Genomic DNA, 17,908 nt, shown 5'->3' with positions numbered 1-17,908 from the left:
AAATTATACTGCTAAAAATGTTTCTTAGTTATAAAAGCTTGTTTTAAATGAATATATCATAAAATGAAACAGTTGAAATTTCTTGCTATATGCGATTAAGTTGTAAAACGAATATTGGGACTGCCAACTTACTAAGGAAAATTCGATAATACATATTAGTTTCACAGAAAGATCTTTACTTACATGAAATGGATGAATTTATGTATAAATTAATCAATTTCCGATTGATTTATCAAATTTATTGCCTTGAAAATGTATTTCCCATGTATCTTTTGTTATTGTTGCCAACTTGTTAAGAATGGAAACAAAGTCTTCTTTGGCCTACGAATTAAATTCACAAATTCAAATTTGAATTCACAATCTCGGCAGTTAAGATTAGTTTACCACCTTGACATTGTATTCTTCCTGATGGTGTCGAAATATAATTAATTGGTATTTCACGCTGATAATCAAAAGTGGAGTTGAGTTGTGTTTCAGTATAATGTACAAAATGCTCTTTAGTTTCATAAGCCAAAAGCAGGTGTACTCAATTATTATTAGCTTCGAGTATCACAAGTTCAATGCAAGTTAACCAGGTTCCATAATACGAAGTTCAAGATGAAATCGTGTGCACTTCGCAGCTAGCCAGCCGCAGGCCAACGAATTGCCACTTAAAAAAAAGTTAAACTTCAATTAACAAGCTCGAAAGCGTTTAAACATTTTAGCCGGCGGCAACAAAACTTAATAACAATAACAAAAAAAAAGAAGCAGACCACAAAATGGAGAGCGCACAAAAGCTGAGTGAAGTCATGATGATGACCCCTTGACGATCAAAAACCTTTTCCATCTTTGGCGTGATTAATGCGACACGCCGTTCCTAATGACCATCGTTCGACGTCTAACTATGCCAATAAACTTGTCACATTGCCCGACACAAATCACAAAATCAGAAATCGAACAATGATCGATCAAAAGGCCGCACCCAAAGCTGCGGGACTACACTTGAAGAAAACCATTTCAACTAAACAATGTGAAAAGAATCGAATTGAAGGCGACTTAGAGTTTATTTTGGGATTCTTCGCAGATTCGCAATGATGTCAAGTAGTAGTAGTAGTTGGTGTTTGTTTAGTTGTTGAATATTTGACTTGCAGTTGAAATAGCAGCGTTTGCTACTTGGCCCTATTTTAAGCTGTTGTTTGTCTTGACTTAATGTGAACTTGGTTGTGCCATGTTTATTGACAATGTTTACAAGCACTTGGCAGCTTTTCTGGCCTACACAAAAGTAAATAAAGTTGTTTATAAACATGGCGGGAATTTTGTTGAATTAAATTTAATAGAAAATTTCAAAGAATATTATTTATTTTGTATTTATTTGTTTATTCTAATTTATATAACAATATACCAAATATAGCCTTCGGTATATGTTTGTATATTTTGGTATATTGATTGGGTGAATTTCAATTGTTTGCTTTATATGCATTTATTTATTCTAATTGAAGCTTAGAATATCGATATACCAAATATAGCCTTCGGTATATATTTGTATTTTTTGGTATATTGATTTGGTAAATTTTATTTATTTGTTTTTTATGCATTTATTTATTCTAATTGAAGCTTAGAATATTGATATACCAAAAAGAGACTATGGTATATTTGTATGTTTGGTATATTCATTCGGTATATTTAATATATTTACTTTATATTCATTTATTTATTCTAACATATCAATATACGAAATATAGCCTTTGGAATGTATTTGTATTTGTTGGTATATTATTTTAGTATATTTTAATTATTTATTTTATATGCATTTATTTATTCTAATTAAAGCTTAGTATATTGATATAGCCCTTGGTATATATTTGTATATTTTCGTATATTAATTTGGTGTTTTTTAAGTATAATACCACAATGTTTGCCTTTTTCACATTTTATTTTACAACTTATTCACTTCAATTTGATTAGTAAGTCAGCCAGGCTAAGCTTTCGTTAAGCATTGTTTGCCATATTTGCGAGTGTGATCATTTGTTCATTTCGAGCTGAGTTATGGGTGCACAGCTCTGATTTGGATATTCACCGAGTACTTTTTTGAATACACCTTATATGCAAATGACAACTGAGAATCACGTCAATCGGAGAACGAATTGACAGCGATGATTTTTATTTTATTTGTTTGGTTTTTACATTTTTGCGATGATCTCATACAAAACTGATGTTCATCGTCTGGAGACATGTAACACGTATAAAAATCTTTGTAATACTCTTGTAATTAATTAAGATATAATTGCAAGTGCACGAGCAACTTTTGCAGCTGCCAAAGTGTCAACTGTGAGGGGTCAAGAGTTTTGCTTAAATTGATATCAATTCAGCTGCAGACGCTTCTGCTGCTGCTGCCGGAGACAGTTGCCATCTGTCATTCAATTGTGGTACAGTCGGCACAAAATGTCTCTCTCTTTCTCTGGCTGTCTCGCTGTCTGTTGTTTGATAAAACTTGTCAGTTTTGCAGTCATAATTCGCCCTTATCGTTGAGAGACGTCGCCGGTCGCATTGTCCATTGTGATACCACCTCCAGGTGTCTGCCAGCACAGCCAACACACACACACAGAGACAGACATTTTTGGATTTATCTGGACGTCTGCCAATTTGTTGAGAATGCCAACAACATTTGAAACTTTTTGCGCCCCAGCTGCAAAGGAAGGCAAAAGTTTTTAGCTAGGCTTTAACTACAGCAAAGAGAAGAAGAGAAGAAGTGTATCCATTAACTGTAGCTAAAGTTAAAGTTTATCTTGCAGCTAAATGCAAAACTACTTACACACACACATACACAACAGAGAAAGCCAACTCCACAAGGGATTCTAGTTATTGCCTGGTGAAGTGTATAAGCTCACATTGAGTCTGTTTGGCTTTCAGGATTTCATTGTGCAGACAGCAAAATGTAAGTTCTAAATTGTCTTTTGAGTGAGACGCGCGCAAACTTTTGTGTTTTGTACTGAGAGTTTGGCTGACGATTTACCCTGTGAAACGTTATGAAATAATCAGCATATTTAGATAAATGCTTAAGATACTTGTGTGACAAAAATATTAAATTTTATGCGCTCGAAACGTGTTTGTTTGCGATTTTTATAGACTTTCGGCATTCTAAGAAATACTAGCTGTTAAATAATTGTTGTCTTTTGATTAGCATTAGTATTAGATAATCATGTGCTAGAGGAGAGTTCATAAGGTTCTTAGATATCTTAATGTGATCTTAAGTAATAATCCGAAGATAAACAGAGATGAAATTTAAGTTCATTTTCTCAATTTTGTGTTACAAATTTGTAATCATGGATTCTGTTTCTCTTCTGGTCAAAAGAGAAAAGGATTTATAAAGTTACTCTAAGCTTAGTTAGTAAAATTTCTACGAAATTTTCATATGATGTTAAGTAATAATCAGTAGATAAACAGAAAGCAAATTTCACTTAAATTTTAATAAATAATCTTACAAATTTTTAAGTAGTAATCAAAACATAAACAGAAATTAAATTGTAAATTTTGAAATAAAATCTTGAAAATTCGAAATCATTGATTTTGTCATTACAATCTATTGATGAGGTATAACAAAACTTACGATTTACATTACTTGATCACTTTCTCTCTCAATCCCTTTCAAAGGGTATTGCGAGTTATTGCTATGTGTACACAAAAGTTTCGCAACAACCGGCAAAATAATTTGATTAAATATTTGCGCACACATTTTGATTGCTCGACTGCAATCGATGCAAATGAAATCAAATCAAATTGAATCCAAAGTGTTGCAAACATTGTCACATGCTTTTGAATTTACAATCGATAAGCAATTTGCGCTTATAATACAAAAGCGATTGCAGTTAATAGCGTTGTGCAATTATGCGATTATTATTAAAGATTACTCTATGATCAGATGAAGCAATCAAACTGAACTATAAATAAATGTGCCACAAATAAAAAACTCTTTTTTCGTTTCAGTTTTTGCAGTCAATTTTCAATGTGCATTGTTTTAATAACAATTTCCATTTGGTAATTTAAAGTTGCCGCCAGTCAAATTCCAGTACATTGAAATGTTTTTAATTAGTTTGGCGATTCGTTTGTGCTGTATCTTCTTGTTTGTATCAGTATCTGAAAAATGTATCTGCATCTGTCTGTTTTGTAGCTGACAGGCCTATATTACATGTGTTTGTTAGTTATAAAGCGCAGATTGTTCGTCTTGATTTACACAAGTTTTATGTTAATTGAAATTGTGATATTTTTTTTTTGGTCGTATTTTTCAAAATTGCTTTTTGTTTGTTTTTGGCACTTGTAAATTTGTTGCAAATATTTGTCCATATGCTGTTTGCCTGAACTTTTGGGTTTTTTATTTTTGCCTGTCGGCTTGTCTTTTGTTTGCCAATAAACTTGTTTGCCCACAGCCACAGCGGCGACAACAATGTTGTAAATTTTTGTACAAGCCAAAGGCAGTTTAACCACACACGCCACACACCACTTGCAACAGCCAAAGCAACAGCAACAACAAAAACAACAATGTCAGAGAACCACCTCTGTAACCCTAGAACTCAAATCGAATTAATAAAAGTTGTTTGGTGTTCGTAATTTGAGCTGTCTGCGGGTCATGACTGACTGCACTGCACAGTGCATATATCTCTTTTTTTATACCCGCTACATATAGGTTAGAAGGGTATTTGTGCCTCCAGCAAATGTATATAACAGGCAGAAGAAGTTATATCTGACCACATCAGGCTTAGTATAGTATTGTAATAGTATATCGATATACCAAATATAGCATTTAGTATACTTTAGTATTTTATTAGTATAATATATGGTATATATATATATATATATGGTATATTTTAATAGTATATCGAAATATCAAATATATCCTTCAGTATATTTAAGCAAATCATCAGTATACTACTATACTGAAAAATACTGAAATATACCAATAAGTGCATTTGGTATATCGTTATGCTATTATTAATATAGATATACCAACAAATATATCTTTCAGTATATTTTAGTATTTTCAGTATATTAATTTGGTATATTTTAAGATTAATACCCTACTAGTTTGCTGTTATTGAAAATAGGTAGCGGGTATTTCACAGTTGGGCACATTTGACTGTAACTTCCATGCTTGCTCTCTTTCTCTCTCCCTGTTTCGCCCTTTTTGTTAGTCATTGTGCTATTTTTAAACATTATTTCCTTGATTGAATGTCATCGTGGATGATACACGAGCCACACACAATATGTATGTCAAATGTCAAATGCAATTTAAATGCAATTAGCTTCAAAAATTGAGCTGCATCAAAATGCTTTTTAATTGGCCACACGACCAACCACAAGAAAATGCGTCCAGGCCATCATCTAAACATAGTTTGTGTACACAATTTATATTATGCAATTTGTTAGCCACACTGAGTGTGTGTGTGTGTGATTCATCGCAATTTGTTATTCATTGGCTTTTTATCGAACATTGTGGCTGTGACTTTTTCCATCTTTCAAACACATTTGTGGCTGTTCGTTTTCATTTTCCCGCTGATTAACGTCACTGAATTTTTGGACGTGTTTTGATATTCACGTAATCGCCGGCAATCGTTGCTCTCCTAATTGACTTTGACTTTGATAGACGCGTGCCGGGGCTGTCCAATATTCATCGAATCGAAACGTTTAGTGTATGGTCACAAAATTGGACAATCACCCCACAGAAAAGCGAATGAATAGATGAGAAATTTGTCTATTAATTCCGGGAAATTCACACAAATATGTTTGTGCTTTTGTGGGAATTTTTAAATGAGAAAACCAAGAGTTGCTCATTTATTTGTGGTTAGAATAGCAAAGCAATATTTAAAAGCACAAAGCGCAATACGGAAAATTTGTTTTGTATAAAAAAACAAAGAAAAATTTCATGCAGAACGTTTGTGAATAGAGCACAAAGCAGAATGCGAAACTAGTAATGCTCTCAAGAGAGTAAAAAATTTAAAGAGAGAGAGCTTTTAACAAGAAAGTGAAAAAATCAAAGTACCATACAGAACCTTTGCAAATATAATACAAAGCAGAATACGAAAATAGCAAATGCTAATGAGAGCATAAAAGAGAGGAAATGGAAGCTTTTTCTCATAGTAAAAATATTCAAGAGTTTTATATCTTCTTAATTATGATTTGTTAAAGATGAATCATAAAAGTATTCTTGTAAATTCGGAGAATTTCTATTCACAAGAAAGCAAAGCAGAACGTTTGCGAATAGGGCACAAAACAGAGTACGAAAATAGCAATGCTCTCGAGAGAGTAAAAGATTGAGAAACAGATCGATTTGTTTTTTTTGCCTTTAAAATTGTACAAATGACAAATTTTGTATCTTATTAATTATGATTTGTAGAAGATGAGTCATATAAGAATTCTTGAAAATTCGGGGAATTTTCATTCGTAAGAAATAGTATTTATTTTTTTTGGTTTCCGGCCAAAGAAATGAAAAGCGGAAACTGTTTTAGCCTGAGGGTGCAGTTCGTTAGCAGGCACTGATTGCCATGCATAAAAGTAAAATGATGATTGCCGAAGAGATGCATAAAAATGCATAATATGCGTTTGCAACGCTTAACTAGCTGAGCTCATCACTTGCTTCATTTCATGGCGCATAAATTTTCAATGAAAATATCGTTAAATTTGTAATGGAGATGGAGAGCATTACAAAGTAAACGAGTTATGAGTATTGATGTTAACACAAAGTCAACAACTATCATCGATAACCAGCTGCAATTGCTCCCACTTCCCATTGACAGCTTTTTTTTTTGTTGTTTGTATTTTTGTGTTATGTTTTTTTTTTGTTTTCTTTTTTTTTTGGCATTGACTATGGATATGTCGCGCTTCAGTGGCGCAGCGCAGAGCTGTCATTTATTCATTCACACATTCACTGGGACACACACACACGCACACACACATGTGAGTCGCCCACAGTTGTTGCAACTGTCCCATTGCCAATGTGATTCGCTCACGTTTTCTATTGCCTGTGCAGCGTTGCGTATACGTAATGGGATTTGAATTATGTGCATGTGCATTGAACGCTTTGCTGCGCTTTTGCGCTACGTGACACAGTTACACTTGTAACTGTTTGACTGTGTGTGTGTGCGAGTGTGTGTGTGAGTGTGTAAAGCGTGGAATCGTGTAGCATCCATTTCCATTAACATTTTCATTTCCATTTCCGAAGACCGTTGTCAAAATACGTGCCAGGCCAGGCGTAAATTGGCCTGCCTCTTATTCCCTCTCTGTCTATCTCTGAATTCCTTCTCTTTCTCGCTCTTTGCCCACACGCTTTGAAAGCATTTTATCTTTTCGCAAGGCGAGTAATTACAATTAATTTCAGGTTTCATATTGCAATTATAATCGACAGAAAGACAGCCACACACAGCTCGCAACGGCAAATTAGTTCAGTAATCGCATTTGTTGTTGTTGTTATTGCTGCTACTACTATTATTATTTTTTTTGAGCTGGGCGTCAATTAGCGTCGCCTGCGACCTTCGTTTCTGTATGAAATTTGAAAGCGAACTTTACTTTTTTTTTGTTTTTTTTTTTTTGCTCTGGCAATTGCCAAACACCTCACAAATCTCATAATTTGCCGCTTTTAATATCATTTTTCATACACCTTTTCGCTTTCTTTCGTCTCGCGAACTTGTCTGACATTTTTGGGTTGCTTTTCTCACTTTGCTATATTAAATTAATTTTTACTTTTTTTCCTCGTTTTGAGGTTTTTCGCCTCTGACATGCTGTCAAGTTGTCGCATAATTTATTCAAGCGTGAACCGTAAATTAAAAAGAGAGCAACATAAAGTGTTTTGAATAATAGAAAATTGTACAATAATTTCGTTGTGTGCAAAAATAATAAATATAAATAAAGAAAAACTGCTCGTATATTTTGTGTGTGTGTTGCTGTGATTACTGCTGTCAATTTGTTGCCGTTTCGCTTGTGGTTTAGTTATCAAGCATTCATTGCTATATACATACATACATAACACACTTTGTCGTCTGTATTTGTGCACTTGACTGAGCTTTAAGTGGAACACGGCAATTGTCAATTTACATAAGCTGACTGCATGTTGTTTGATATACATGTGAGAGATATTTTCGTTTGATTGCGTTGTGTTGTCTGTTGTAATGATAAAGCTATGGACACTCTGATAGCAGACACTAAAACTGACTTCATTTCCATGTCGATAAAGTGAAATGTTACGTGAATTACGGCATAATAAATAATTAGAGAGCCAAGTGGGTGTAGAAACTTGTGTTTGAATGACGCCAAATGATTAATTGAGTTTCCATAATAAAATACATATTAAATATGATCTACCTTTTATAAGTAATACCTATAATTAACTAACATATAAAATTACGAGTTATATCTAATAGGCAGTTAAGTTGATATTGATAATATCTTATTGATTTAATATGAATGAAAGTCTATATTTAGTTTTCATAATTCTCAAAACTTTGTTCTAGAGAAGTGACATAAAAATATGAATGAGAATATTCTAAAAACGATTGAAGGTCTTAGTCGTTCTGGCTCATCACATTGTAATAAGAAATTGTATTCGTTATTTCAATATAATAATAATAATATTAATAATCTAAAAACGCAGACGAATGTGATACAATTTTTTTCTGTTCTTTGTTTCCATCTTATTATTATTAAGAAGACATATTTCGCTTGAAAGTGATCTAGAAAAAGTATTATAAAAATCTTTTCAGTAATTTATGTAGATCTGCATATTTATGAACAAATTAAGCATTCTTATAAACAAAATTTAAAAATGTTAATCATAGGAAAGTGATAGAGAAAAACTATTATTAATTCTTTTCAGTAATTTATTTGTATTTGTTTACTCATTAAATATTAATGAGAAAATAAGCATTCTTAAATGTAAATCGCAAGAAAGTGATCTAGAAAAGAATTTGATAATACTTAGATTTTTTCTATATGCTCTTTTTTGTAGATGTTTTAGTTTATAAATATCACAACTTTGCAGCCATTTAAACCATGTCGATAATTTAAAACCATTTATTCAGATATTTAAATTGTTTAGAGAAGAACTTTATTGTTACAACTTTAAAACGCTGTGATTCAAGCCTTTTAGATAGGTTACAAAAATACATAAAATACAATAAATTTAATCAAATGAATGCAAATACAACTTTCTTGTCAAGACAGCTTTATTGTGACAGCTAGCGAAATGTTTAGGATAATCCACAGAGAATAGAAACGCTTTTTTACACAACTTTCGATCTTCTGCTTTACACATTCAAAAAAAGAGGTTATTTTATACCGAAAATAAAACGAGAGCAAACTAAGAAAAGGGTAAAAGAATTGGCAATAAAACGAGAGCAAAACTACGTTTTATGTGCCTAGGCAGCGAAATCAGTTAAGGATAATGAACAAAGCAAAATAGACAGAGTCAAGCTTTCACAGCTTTATTGGCCGAAAATTTAACTCGCAAATATGTTGTACAGTTTTTTTTCTTTTGTTTTGTTTAGCTTTTTTCTTTTATTGTGGAGTCTATCTGAAACTCGAAATCAAACAATGAAAATGCTGTGGGAAAAATCTATGCACACTTATGGTTTAAAGCGAAAACAAATTGTCGACGTTGTTGTTTCAGCTGGTTTTGCTGTTTGCTGTTTGCTGTTGACTAATTCATAAGAGTTTTTCCCCCATGTGAAACAACAATTTTTCTACATCTTTTGCATAATTTATAGTATTTTTATTTTTCTCTTTCTCCATATTTGCTCTTCGATGGGTGGAGCAGCTTCACCCCTGCTTTTATATTTTATTATCTATTATATTATTGTATTTTGTGAAATTATTCGATATGGCGACAAACAACTTTCGCGAAAACTCGTTTTCCACGCGCGTTCGCATAAAATATTACATACTTTTGTTGGCCGCCCTTGTGTCGTGTCTCGCTTACTTAGAAGCCAAATCGGTTTTGCCTCTTGGCCAAATACACACGACAACTGCTGCATCCATGCCAAAACGAACGGCAGCTGCTAAGATAGAGACAGAGACAGAGAGAGAGATCCAAAACCGGTTCCATTCCCATTCCCACCGAAAACAACGCAATATGTAAAAATAAAATACATTTTTTATATGTATGACGACAACGCTTTAAAAGCGCCAACTGCGACGTCGACTGCGACTGCGACTCTTATGTTATTGTTTATTTTGGTTTTGCTTTTTACATTTTTTTTTTGTCTTGCATACATTATTATAATCTTTTGCCTCATATGAAGAGCGTCTTTAAAATATATTTATATACATTCCTTTTTTTTTTTTGGCTTTTAAAGTTTTCTGCTTTGAGTTTCGTGCTGTGATTTTCCGCTGCGTTTTCCCGTTTCTTTTTTCTTCCTGGCGCCATTTAAATGAGGCAACGCTTCCGTTGTGGTTTGTCGCCTGCGGGGCAAGCTGTAACGTTGCACGTTGTTCACGTGCAACGAGCATCAGTCAGTCAGTCTCCTCCTGGTTAGCAGAGTCTCCCATCTCCCTCCACGAAGCTTGACACACATTTTGCGGACTGCGCTTTAAGTTGTTTCCCCCTTCTCGCTTGTTATGCAACTCAAGCTCAAATCAAGCATGAAAAGCCGCCAACAATTGACCACAATTGGGACAGCTGACACACAGAGAACAGAGCACAGAGCACAGAACAGCAGCAGCAGTAGAAGAATAAAGAAGTAGTCCGGCATATAACAGAAGCTGAACTAAGAACGTGCCCCACTGAGTGAGGCGCGCGTTGCAAGAGTCAAAAGGAAGCCAAATAGTTGTTAGCCCATTTGCCACATTTTGCGGTATTTATAAAATACACACAGCGAAATCAACAGGGCAGTTGAGCACATTTCTTTGAAGATATTCAGAAATAGATGTGCTAATATTAAAGCGAACTTTTGGATCAATTTATAATGTTTAACCTAAACCAATGAAATAAGTTCTTAAATCAAGATTCTACATTAAATCTAGACTAACCATTCTATAAATTCAAAGTTATATTCTTAACTTAAGAATCCAAGAATATAAAATTGAAACCAGAATAAAAAAGTCAATTTAAAATCAAATGATCTTAAATGTATATATGTACATATGTATTTATAAATGAATTTACTTTGGTTTCTGAGTTTCTTTTTATATTAAAGTGCATTTAAAGAAAAAGTTTTGTTTAAAAATATTAAATTTTTATTAATTTTCAGAAAATTAAGATATTGTAACCTGAGATGAAAGTGTATGATCGAAATTTTGTTTGTTGAATTTGTCATTCCGTATTTTTTTGTTCTTTAAGGTGAAGTTCTAAAGCATTTAAGATTTTCATTCTAGTTATTAGAACTTCATTCTTTTTAATATTCAATTTTAGTATTTTCCAGAAAAAGAGGATTATATTATTTTTTAAATTAAAGTACATCGAAATTTTGTTTCAAGGATTTTTCAATCTTTATTTCTTCTTCTACTTCTCAAGATTTTGATGCTAGTTATTAGAACATAATTTATCTTCAGTATTTTTTGAAGATGACCGTTTTGCTATTCCTAAAAATGGGTAGCGAGTATCTCACAGTCGAGCACACTCGACTCTAACTTGTTTACTTGTTTTTCTCTGTGTAGAAACCAGAAGCACTTAAAACATCTAACCAAATATGTTTCGTTATGCTCAGTGAGCTCATCGATCGTAGAGATTTCAATGATTGCAGCTACTAAATTTGGCACGCGATTGCTTAGGAGAAAAAAATAAAAACAAGTCCTAAAACACGGCGCAAGTTTTGCCAAATTCTATATAATTTTTCTTCTTATTCTTCACACATTTGTGTGTATATCTTTTGCAATCTTTTTTGTTTCACTTTGGCAATTAATTAGTTTGTTGTTTTATTTATTAAATACCTGGAATTGGTTAAAGTTTTCTGCAAGTGTGTTTACGCTTTTCGCAGAAAATAATTCTTTTTTTTTTTTTGCGCTCCTATCGTTTTTTTCTTTGCCATTTTTCCCCCTATGATGTTCTCTCTCCTCTCTTTTGTGGCGTTTCATTTTGTTGGTTGGTGAATTCTACTCCAGCTATTTGTAGGTAGCCTAATTTCAACGCTTCAATGCTTGTCCATGAGCGAGTGTCTCAATGTAAGTGTGTGTGTGTGTCTGTGTGGGTGTGTGTGTTTAAGTATGCGTATGCCCAGCTTATCTGAGGCAGCATCAGAGTCAACAACAAACTAGAAACAGCTGCCCCAACAGCAGCAGCTCGAGTGGCAACTGTGAGACGACATTTTCATACACTAGCCAAAAAGGGTATATAAAATAGTTGACCAATTTGTAACATAGATCCAAGGTGGAAGAAATGTAAATATTCTGTATGTTGCTAGTCTGTCTGATTCTGTATTTGACAGACATCAAAGAAATGGTTTTAGCTTTAGCACGTATAAAATGAAAAGAATATATAAAGTACATTTATGATTTATCTTATAGATAATACTTTGAAGGATTGTACATAAATCTTTAATTAAATAAAATGCTCCGCATATTTTCTGATTGCAAACTTACTTCAGTTGTTGCACTATCTTAGTGACATTTGGTAGAATAACTTTTATGTCTTAAAGGCATCGCAATAAAGTTATTTAAGCTGCAATATTTTATATGTCATTGAACATGTAATTAATGTAAAATCTTGTTGAATTGTATTTATAATACTCGAAATATTATTGAAATTGATGCTCTACATTACATTACTATAATACAATTCTATATTTCCGATTAAAATATGAAATATGTTGAATAAAATAAGTCCTTATATTTTCGTTGAAACTTACAAGCTTAAAATATAATTCTAACTCTTCAATTTCGAAAGAGTTGTGACTATAAACTATATAATTTAGCTATATAGTTTAGCAAACAGTCGATTAGAAGTTCGTTTTTGAATGAATAGTATTTATTTGAAAGTGATGTAATCTTTTTCTACAAATATGCAATGAATAATAATATGATTTAAATAAATAAGAGATAATTTTGTATTATTAAACAATGATGTATCAAATATTTGGGTTTTTTGTAACAACGTTTTCTAAGATACATTTTCAGATCAAAAAAACAATCCCTTTTAAAAGATTATAATTTAGCCCCTTTAAAAGTTTACAGTGTTTTAAAGAAAGAGCATCACTTCTTCAGCTAGTCGTAAATAATACATCTCTGGCTTGTTTGTTGTACCTTTTACAAAGCGCTCCTCCAGCTGGCCGTAGTCATGTTTCAGGCCTTTCCTCTAGAGCTGTCGCTCTGCGCTCCCGTCCCCTCTCAGTTATCCCTCCCGTCTCTGTCGTTGTCATGTGTGGTTTGCAATTGGCAATTCCAACTGACATGGAGCACAAATATCTACAACTACTGGAAATGTCTAAGAGCTTAGCTTAAAGAAAATAGTAGAAAATAGTCCAGCTAGTTAAAGTCGCGCAATGGGAGGGAAAGATAGATATTACTTGGGGGGAAAGAATTTCATCGCAGTCTTTGGCCAATTAGATTTGGCTCAAGCTCAACTTGTTAATGCTGTTGTTGGTGTTGTTGTTGTTGCTGTTGTCTGGGGCGGAATATTTTTGTGTTTTGTATGCAGGTTGAGCGACCGTCTAAAATGGCAGGCAATTTGCTTAGAATTTTTGTTGCAGCAAAACTCGTTTTGAATTTCTAATTGAATTGTCAATGATAATGATGTACACACCATAATGATCATCATCATTGTTCGCTTCATCATCATCATCATCAGCATGATGATTGCTGTTGTTGATGATTGCATAAAAGAAATAACTTTGCCAAGGCAATTTCTGCAACGCAAAATGTTTTGTAATTTTCGCTTTTCAATTTTTGCTTTCGATGGGCAACAAACTGCATTCATGCCGCATGCCGCATGCCTCAACTGAGGGGCGTGGAATGCAGCCCCAGATGCCGCCCCATTGACGTTGATTTTTCCGCTTCCGCGAAACAGTTTTGTTTCTTGTTTTTGTTGCTTTTTTGCTGACACAATTCGAAGATGTTTGCTAATTATTACCTCCATCGCACTCATTAATTTCCTTTCTCTCTCGCTCTCTTTCTCTCTTGCAGCCAAGAAACAAAATGGCGCCGCCATACGCACAAATAGCCTCGGCTCAGGCACCCGCACCCCACCCCTTGAACGCAAGAGCAAACTTAGCGCTTTGGGCCGATTCTTTAAGCCCTGGAAGTGGCGCCGAAAAAAGAAGAGCGAAAAATTCGAAGCTGCCTCCAAATGTGAGTAATCTAATTTGAATTCATTTGTCGATTCGTATTGCTTACTAATTGATTTTCATTTGCATTTTGTACAGCTTTGGAGCGCAAGATTTCTGTACGTGCCAATCGCGATGAGTTAGTGCAAAAGGGCATTCTGCTGCCGGAGAGTCCGCTGGGCAATATACCAGAGCCAGGTAAGCAACAGAGATAAGAATATACATACATATATATTTCAGAGATGCGTCAGAGACTAAAAAAAAACCTATCTATGACACACAAGTGGGGTTCACACAATTTTCATTTAAAAAGTACTGAGATGCATTGCAATAGGCTGAGATCTCTCAATTTTAATTTAGTTAGCTTCCAGAAGAATCTAAACTAACACTCATAGCAGTAAATTAAATTTAATTTACAGAGCTACAATGAGTTAAAATACTTTTATATCTATTATCCAAGAACTTGATCTTCAATATGTATTTAAAAATTAGAACTTATTTATTGACATCAATTTCTTAAATGAATATATATCAATTGATGGTTTTAAATTTTAATAAATATTTTTTGTTTAAATTTTCTATGTTTAGAATTTAAAATTCTTAAAATGTAATTACAATTAACTTAGTAGCAGCAATATTTCTTTAGGAAATTAATTCAATTATGAGATCTACATTCTTTAAAGTAAGAAATTGAATATTACTGCTCCTCAAGAAATAAGTCCACTTTTGTAAGATTAGAAAATTCGTCTATATTTTGCTTAATAAAATATAGAAATTGTTTATTTATTTTTTTGTTATGCAAAATTAGACGAATTTTCTATTCTTACTGGAGTAGTCCTTCTTCTTGGGAAGTAGTTTTTAATTTTAAATAGAATATGTATAAGGAAAATCGTACTTTAAAGAATTTATTTCTTATAATTAAGTAATGTTTTTTATAATTGATACTAATAGGTATTCTCCTAACTTATAACTTATGTTTTCCTACATTACTATAGTAATCAAACATTAGTCATCAATTTCTTAAAAATATTGATTAAAATCTTATGTATGAGATCCTTATTTCACTAAAAAATATAATATATAACAAAAATATTTAGCCTATTTTCAATTAAATTCTACAATACCAAAATTAAGTTTATTGAGCTTTCAATTCAGCTTGAATATCACATTTTAGTTAATGGAGCTTTTAGTTATATTTCAAGTAAGGGGATTTTTATTTCTATTCTTTATAGTTCTCCATAAAAATGTAAGATATATCTTCATTGCTTTGTCTTACACGCTAGACAACTTTTAAGTAAATCCAAGGGAAATTAAAGACGTAGTAAAAGTTTCCTCCGCTGACCAATTGCTCATGTTTGCCACAGGAATACCCCACAATTTAGTATTTGCTTACCCTAGTAGAGGTATCCAATTATAGCTTACTTTGCCACAACTAATCCTGCATGCTCTTTGTGTTTTTGTATGCCGCATGCAACAACGAAAAGTTTGCGAGCTTTTGGGGCGCAACCATGACGCGGGGGGATGATGGGATCTGGCAAACCGCAAGCACATGCGAGTGTACGAGTTTGCAATGTGCTTGTCTTTTGGTTAGACCTCCGTTTAGCTTTTGCCCCTGACGAAAGTCAACAAACGGAAATTGGCCATAATCCACGCACGATTTAGCCGATGACGAGACGTCGTCGTCGTCGTCACGATGGGACGCACGTTGTGTGTTGTATGTTGGGGAACACTTTGCTAAATTGTTTGCCCAAGCCAAGTCCAGGTTGACAGTCGCTCTCTATCTCTCCTCTCCTTCCTTCCGCAACTCAACTCAAGCATGACAAGAGCTGGAAATTGCAGATGTACCCAAGGGGGAGGAGGGAAATTGGAGGATTCACTCAGCTTGTCGTCGCGACGTCGCGACATTCTCTCGTATGGCAATTAATCAACGCAGCTAATTGTCAATGCGAGTCGTCAGCGCGTCGCCGCCTTTCTACCAATCACCGAAGAGCGACGCACGCGAAATGCATTCAAATCGATGAGAAAACTGTCTCTAGGTGGCAGGGGGGGAGAATGCGTGGCGGGGCGAGGAGTCGCAATCATAGGAGAAACGATGGTTAAAATGAACCTACCTCAAGTTGCAGTGGCTTGAGTAAGGCGAAACTGTTGTGGCCACGCGCCAACAGATGGCGCTGTCAGTGAAAGTTTTCTATAGAGCTTGCGAGAAAGCTGAATGAAAGCGCAACGCTTAAAAGCTCTCGAAATTTATGAATGACTGAAAGCTATACTCACTCGCTCTTTCTCTTTCTGTTTATGTTTCTGTTTTGCAGGCGAGGAGTCGTACTACAACAATGGTGGAGCCACTGCCAATGGCTCTATACTCTCAGCCGTCCACAATAATTCCATAAATCAAGCCAACAATTCCATAAATGCCACCACCTACGGCACTGCCGGCAATCCGCTGTTGTCCCAACAGCAGCAGCAATCGATGGGCGGTGGTGGGGGCGTGCCCAACTCCATATCCGTGCAACAGTTTAATGCAAATTCCATGCTCAATGGCGCCAGCCACAATCAACAGAATTCCATGGCCAACGGGGGCGGTGGTGGTGGTGGAGGAGGCGGCGGCGATGGCGCCTCGGACACATCATCGCTGAGCGGCGGTGTGCCGCATTCACAATCGGCGCCGCAACAGCTGGGCGTGGGGCAACAGCAGCAGCAGCCACCGCTAACACCGCTCGCCCAGCATCATCAGGCATTGGCCCAGCAGCTGCAGCAGCGTTTCGCCATCAGCAATAATAATGGTGAGTGCACTCAAACATTTATTTCATTGTCTCAAATGGTCACTCACTGTGTGACACTTTGTATTGCACATTTTTAGGATGTGTGGTAAAGCGCAGATTACATTTGATATTTTCATTGCATACTTTTGGACTGTGTAATGAAGCGCAGCTTACTTTGTCTGACGCGTTGAAGCTTCTCTCAGACTGTCACATTTTTCATTGCATACTTTTGGACAGTGTGGTTAATCGCCAGCTGAGCGTTGTCATGTATTGCCGACTTTCGAGCGCTGAGTAAACTCAATTACAAAGCCATCAACATTGGCCATAAATTAGACTCGCTCAGTGACCATTTAAGCCCAGTTAACGCCTAGTTAAGTCCCATGCACACACACTCATACACGTCAGCTGTATTTGTTTTGGCCATTGTGCTTGACTGCTGAATTTGTTGTCAGCACTTGCGGCAGTTTGCCAAAAACGTCAGATAAAATGTTAAACAAAACACAAACAGATTCTTTGATAATGGGCAACAGCAGTTCAGTTCGGTTCAGTTCAGTTCATGGGGGGGAGGGAGCGGTAAACAAACAGACAAACGCTGTGTGGTGGCTGCTGCTCTTGACATTTATGTGTGTCGCAGTGCTTTGCAAGCTTACTCGCTACATAAGTATTTGATGACTATTAAAATATTCAGTGTGCTTTAAGCTTTGCGGCATTGCGTTTCGTGTTTGTTTGTTTGATGCTGCGCTGCGTTGAATTGCAGCACAGGCAGCCGGCATAACGTTTAACGTGCGCTCTCTCGCGACGTCGACTGAGCGCGCGCTCTCTCTCTCCGCTCTCTTTGGTTACGCGCACGTTTTGTGCTTTTGTTTATTTTGCACTTGCTTCGCTGAGAGCGCGTTCAACTACAAGCGTGCTCTCATTTTTGTTCTCTCTCTC

The 17,908-nt window shown here is 35.0% G+C and overlaps 1 protein-coding gene across 10 annotated transcripts in view; it reads left to right on the top strand.

The window, feature by feature from the left end:
- The window catches only part of LOC117570920 (phosphatase and actin regulator 4), a 138,160-nt gene that overhangs the window by 47,815 nt on the left and 72,437 nt on the right, over positions 1–17,908 (top strand). For all 10 annotated transcript variants that reach the window (XM_034252842.2, XM_034252843.2, XM_034252840.2 and 7 more), the window contains 3 exons: positions 14,077–14,241; positions 14,316–14,414; positions 16,526–16,996. In XM_034252842.2, coding sequence (XP_034108733.1) covers positions 14,077–14,241; positions 14,316–14,414; positions 16,526–16,996 — 735 coding nt within the window. The remainder of the gene's footprint in view (positions 1–14,076; positions 14,242–14,315; positions 14,415–16,525; positions 16,997–17,908) is intronic.

This window comes from Drosophila albomicans, chromosome 3 (assembly GCF_009650485.2).
Source record: "Drosophila albomicans strain 15112-1751.03 chromosome 3, ASM965048v2, whole genome shotgun sequence".
Classification (NCBI taxonomy): domain Eukaryota; kingdom Metazoa; phylum Arthropoda; class Insecta; order Diptera; family Drosophilidae; genus Drosophila; species Drosophila albomicans.
The sequence above is the reverse complement of the archived record's forward strand: the minus strand, read 5'-3'. Positions and strand labels throughout refer to the sequence as shown.